We start from the raw sequence: 5,028 nt of genomic DNA, 5'->3' as shown, positions 1-5,028 counted from the left end.
TCAGCCCCTCAAAGTGTTGGGATTACAGGTGTGAGCCACCATGCCCAGCTTTCAGCTTTTTATTTTTGGAGATATTTTGTATTTTAAAAAGTTTAAATACCCAAATAATAGAGTGAGGTTTCTTATTATAAAAAAGTTCAAATCAAAGCCAGGCTCACCCCTGTAATTTCAGCATTTTGGGAGGTCAAGGTGGGTGGATCGCCTGAGCTTAGGAGTTCAAGACCAGCCTGGGAAACATGGTGAAACCCTGTCTCTACCAAAAATGGAAAAGTTAGCTGCGTGTGGTGATGCGTGCCTGTAGTCCCAGCTACTTGGGAGGCTGAAGCATGAGGATCACCTGAACCCAGGAGGTCGAAGCTGTAGTGAGCCATGATTGTGCCACTGCACTCCAGCCTGGGCAACAGAGTGAGATCCTGTCTCAAAAAAAAAGAAAAAAAGTTTAAATCGTACAAAAGTACATAAGTTAAAAGGGGATACCTCCCTCCCTACTCTGTCAACTACTGCAAATATATAGAAGCAAATCCTTCTAGAACTTTCTACGTATGTATATACAGACCTGATTAATGGTATAGTTAGGTTTGTTTTTATATATGTGGGGTTTTTTTTGTTTGTTGAGATGGAGTCTCACTCTGTTGCCCAGGCTGGAGTGCAGTGGTATGATCTTGGCTCACTGCACCCTCTGCCTCCTGGGTTCAAGCAGTTCTCCTGCCTCAGCCTCCCGAGCAGCTGGGATTACAGGTGCGCACCACCACACCCAGCTAATTTTTGTATTTTTAGTAGAGATGAGGCTTCACCACATTGGCCAGGCTGGTCTTGAACTCCTGACCTCAGGTGATCCACCCACCTCGGCCTCCCAAAGTGCTGGGATTACAGGCATGGGCCACCATGCCTGGCCGTTATATATGTTTTGTGTGTGTGATATTATTACCATATCTGTTTTTACCTAAATGGGCCCACATGGCAGCATGATTTTTGTCTTTTAGCGCCCTGTTTTGGGGACCTCTCTGTGCTGTGCCGTATAGCTTCAATTCATTCTCCCGACCCAGTGCCTTTTGGTCTATAACGGAGATGGTGCGGTTTATTTCTCTGCTCTTCTGTTGATGGGTATTTATGGTGTGCTGTGGAATTTCAAATGGGAGCACTTGGCTGCACTGATGGTACCACAGGGAGATGAGTTTCAGGACATGGGCCTGTTGGAAGGAGAGGCCTCACGGGATAGGGTTGGGTGGGATGGGTGAGGCAGGGGCTTTAGGATCGAGTCACCCTTCAGTCTCTCGATGTGTAGGATGCCCTGAGTGGCCCCACTCAACCCATTTCAGTCCCTGGCCTCCAGATCACGTAGCTTAAATTCTTCTCATCTGTGACCTGGGGATGACTGTAGCACTAAACGATAAAGTTCTTGTGATTGTTAAGTGTCTGAATACATGTAAAATGCTTAGAAAAGTTGCTGGTATACACAAAATCCTGGGTGGTAGTAAAAATATTTAACAACTGCACTGCACAAGTATCCACTATGTGGAACCAGTGCTAGCCAGTACAGAAACATTTCACTATTTTAACAACCATGGGCCAGGCATAGGGGCTCATGTCTGTAATCCCAGCTCTTTGGGAGGGTGAGGCAGGAGGATGGCTTGTGGCCAGGAGTGCAAGACCAGCCTGAGCAAGATAGCAAGGTGCCATTTCTACAAAAAATACAAAAATGAGCTGGGTGTGGTGGCATGTGCCTGTGGTCCCAGCTACTAAGGAGGCTGAGATGGGAGGATCGCTTGAGCCCAGGAATTCAAGGCTGCAGTGAGCTATGATAGTGCCACTGCACTCCAGCCTGGATGCCAGAGTGAGATAATATTTCCAAAAAAAAAAAAAAAAAAAGAAAACTGGGCTGACAAGAAATGAGAAAACAGGCTGGATGTGGTGGCTCACGCCTGTAATCCCAGCACTCTGGGAGGCCGAGGTCAGTGGATCACTTGAAGTCAGGAGTTCGAAACCAGCCTGGCCCCGTCAGGCTGAAGCCCCGTCATTACTAAAAACAGAAAAATTAGCCAGGCATGGTGGCAGGCGTCTATAGTTGACCAGCTACTCAGGAGGCTGAGGTAAGAGAATCTCTTTAACCCAGGAGGCAGAGGTTGCAGTGAGCCGAGATCATGCTACTGCACTCCAGCCTGGGCAACAGAGTGAGACTCTGTCACAAAAAAAAAAAGAAAAAATAAGAAAACAGAGAAGAAAAACACCACCACCATGTCTCCTGTGTTCGGGTCAGCAGAATAGGGGCTGAATCCCTTCTTTTCTGCACACCTGAAGGGTTTTTCTTGCCTCTATTCCTGGATTCTAAATTGAGTATGTTTCTCCAATGTCTAACCTGATTTGAAGGGGTTTCTTTTCCTTGATAGTGGGGTCCTTTGGTGTGGTCTTGGGGCTCAAGAGTAGGGCTCATACCGATTACAGGGTCAGCTCTCCCACCCTCAGGAGGCCCATTTTTAATAGATGGTGATCTTGAGGCCCAGTGCGGTGGCTCACACCTGTAATACCCGCACAGGAGTTTGAGACCAGCTTGGGCAGCATGGTGAAACCCCATCTCTATTGAAAAATCAACATAAAAAACATTTACATGTCAAAGTATATAATAAAGTTTATGAAAAAAATAGCTGGTGATGTTGAGTGATGGGCTGATCCCAGGGTCGCCCCAGCTGTGTTGACTGCCCTTCTCTTCCAAGGTGGCCCACATGAAGAGCAAAGACAATCGGATCAAGCTGATGAACGAAATTCTCAATGGGATCAAAGTGCTAAAGCTTTATGCCTGGGAGCTGGCATTCAAGGACAAGGTCCTCGCCATCAGGCAGGAGGAGCTGAAGGTGCTGAAGAAGTCTGCCTACCTGTCAGCCGTAGGCACCTTCACCTGGGTCTGCACGCCCTTCCTGGTGAGTGAAGCCACATTTTTCCTGGCCCTCATTGTTTGATGTTTTATTTTGTTTGCGTACCTGAATATTTTTAAAAGGTCACTATGTCGCCCAGGTGCAGTAGCTCATGCTTGTAATCCCAGCACTCTGGAAGGCCAAAGCAGGTGGATCACCTGAGGTCAGGAGTTCAAGACCAGCCTGGCCAACATGGTGAAACTCAGTCTCTACTAAAAATACAAAAAAATAAGCTGGGCGTGGTGTCACATGCCTGTAGTCCCACCTACTCCGGAGGCTGAGGCAAGAGAATTACTTCAACCTGGGAGGCGATGGTTGGAGTAGGCCAAGGTCATGCCACTGCTTTCCAGCCTGGGTGACAGAGCAAGACGTTGTATTAAAAAAGTCACTATGTCAGCAAGGCCTTCCCTGAACACTTGGTGTAAGCATTTGCCATCTTCTCCATTCTCCTTTATTTTATTCACACTTAGCAGCTTCTAGCCAACCTGTTTAGGAACCGTTCGTTATCTATTTAGTGTGACATAAGGAGCTTGTGCCAGAATGTAAACCAGTGCCCCCTGCTTCCTGCATTAAGATAGGCTTGCAAAACAAAAAGTGTGAGCTGAGTCGAACGGCACACTTGGTGCCATAGTTGGTCTACATTATGGTGCTGCCTCCTTATTTTGTCACCACCTAGTCAGAAAGTATGGATTGTCAGTGTCTCATGGGCCACATGTCAAGTGGCATGGTCTAAACACACTCTAAAATTTACTTATTTTGGGCTGGGTGTGGTGGCTCATGCCTGTAATCCCAGCACTTTGGGAGTCCAAGGTGGGTAGATCACTTGAGGCCAGGAGCTTGAGACCAGCCTGGCCAACCTGGCGAAACCCTGTCTCTGCTTAAAAAAAAAAAAATGACCTGGGCATGGTGGTGCGTGCCTGTATTCCCAGCTACTCAGGAGGCTGAGACATGAGAATCCCTTGAACCTGGGAGGCAGAGTTTGCAGTGAGCCGAGATCGAGCCACGGCACTCCAGCCTGGGCAACAGAGCAAGACCCTGTCTCAAAAAAGTAAAAAAAAATAAAAAATAAGTAAAATAAAATGTGCTTTTTTCTTGTCTGCTTTTCCCCACTAGGATGTCAGCCCCAGATGGGCATTTTTGTCTTTTCTATTGACTGCTGTGTCCTCAGTATGTAGAACAGTGCATAGCAGGTGCTGAGCAAGTATTTGTCATCCATTGTAAACAAACAAACAAATACAGAAAGATGTAAAATGAAAAGTATATTGTCCTCTCTTCCATCAGTTCCTCTCTTCCAAAGTGACAGTTTTGCGTATGCTTTTAGAGAAAAATGGACAAGCATATAGGTATTTAAAAAGACTTCGACAGATTTAAATGGAATCATACTGTACATAGTGTTCTCTTTTCTGTAGTTAATAATATATAGTCTTGGTTCATTCATTCTGATCTACTTCATTTTAGTTTTTTTGGGCGGTTTTGTTTTGTTTTGAAATGGGGTCTGGCTCTGTCCCCCAGGCTGGAGTACTGTGGCGTGATCATAGCTCACTGCAGCCTTGAACTCCTGGGCCCAAGCAATCCTCCTGCTTTAGCTTCCTAAGTAGCTGGGACTCCAGGTGCACCGCTGCCACTCCCAGCTTGTTTCATTTGCATTCATGATGGATGCTTGCCTGACGTCTGGATGTGCCCTGCTGGAATTACCCTTTTTCCCATTCCTTTCAAAAACAGGTTGTTCCCTGTTGTTTTTGCTATTATGATCCATGCTACACTGAAGGTTCTGTTACCTGTCCTGGGGTATGGTAATGGGTCTATCCCTGCCTAGCTGGCTTTGAAAAGTTTAGACAACAGTGCAACTTACCATTTTGCAAAGTTGGCCGCAAATCAGGAGACCACATAGAGATGGACTGTGGAAATTCCCTTTTAAGCACAGTTAAAAACAGTTAATGGTGAAGGATGACTTCAGATCATGCCCCATGTTTGTTTTTTCTTTCTGTCGTTTTATTAACTGTGTCATTCTTTTTGTAATGTTGTGCTCATTACAACTATTCCTTCTTGGTCAGGTTGGCAAATTATATGTTTTTCTGGCAAGTTTCTGTGAAGCAGAGTTAAACATGTTTATGAATAG

General features: G+C 45.8%; 1 protein-coding gene across 1 annotated transcript in view; it reads left to right on the top strand.

Annotated features, from left to right (window-relative positions):
• The window catches only part of ABCC1 (ATP binding cassette subfamily C member 1), a 104,677-nt gene that overhangs the window by 20,759 nt on the left and 78,890 nt on the right, over positions 1-5,028 (top strand). The window contains 1 exon segment of the mRNA XM_058433932.1: positions 2,693-2,939. Coding sequence (XP_058289915.1) covers positions 2,693-2,939 — 247 coding nt within the window.

This window comes from Hylobates moloch, unplaced genomic scaffold (assembly GCF_009828535.3).
Source record: "Hylobates moloch isolate HMO894 unplaced genomic scaffold, HMol_V3 SCAFFOLD_23, whole genome shotgun sequence".
Classification (NCBI taxonomy): Eukaryota; Metazoa; Chordata; class Mammalia; order Primates; family Hylobatidae; genus Hylobates; species Hylobates moloch.
The sequence above is the reverse complement of the archived record's forward strand: the minus strand, read 5'-3'. Positions and strand labels throughout refer to the sequence as shown.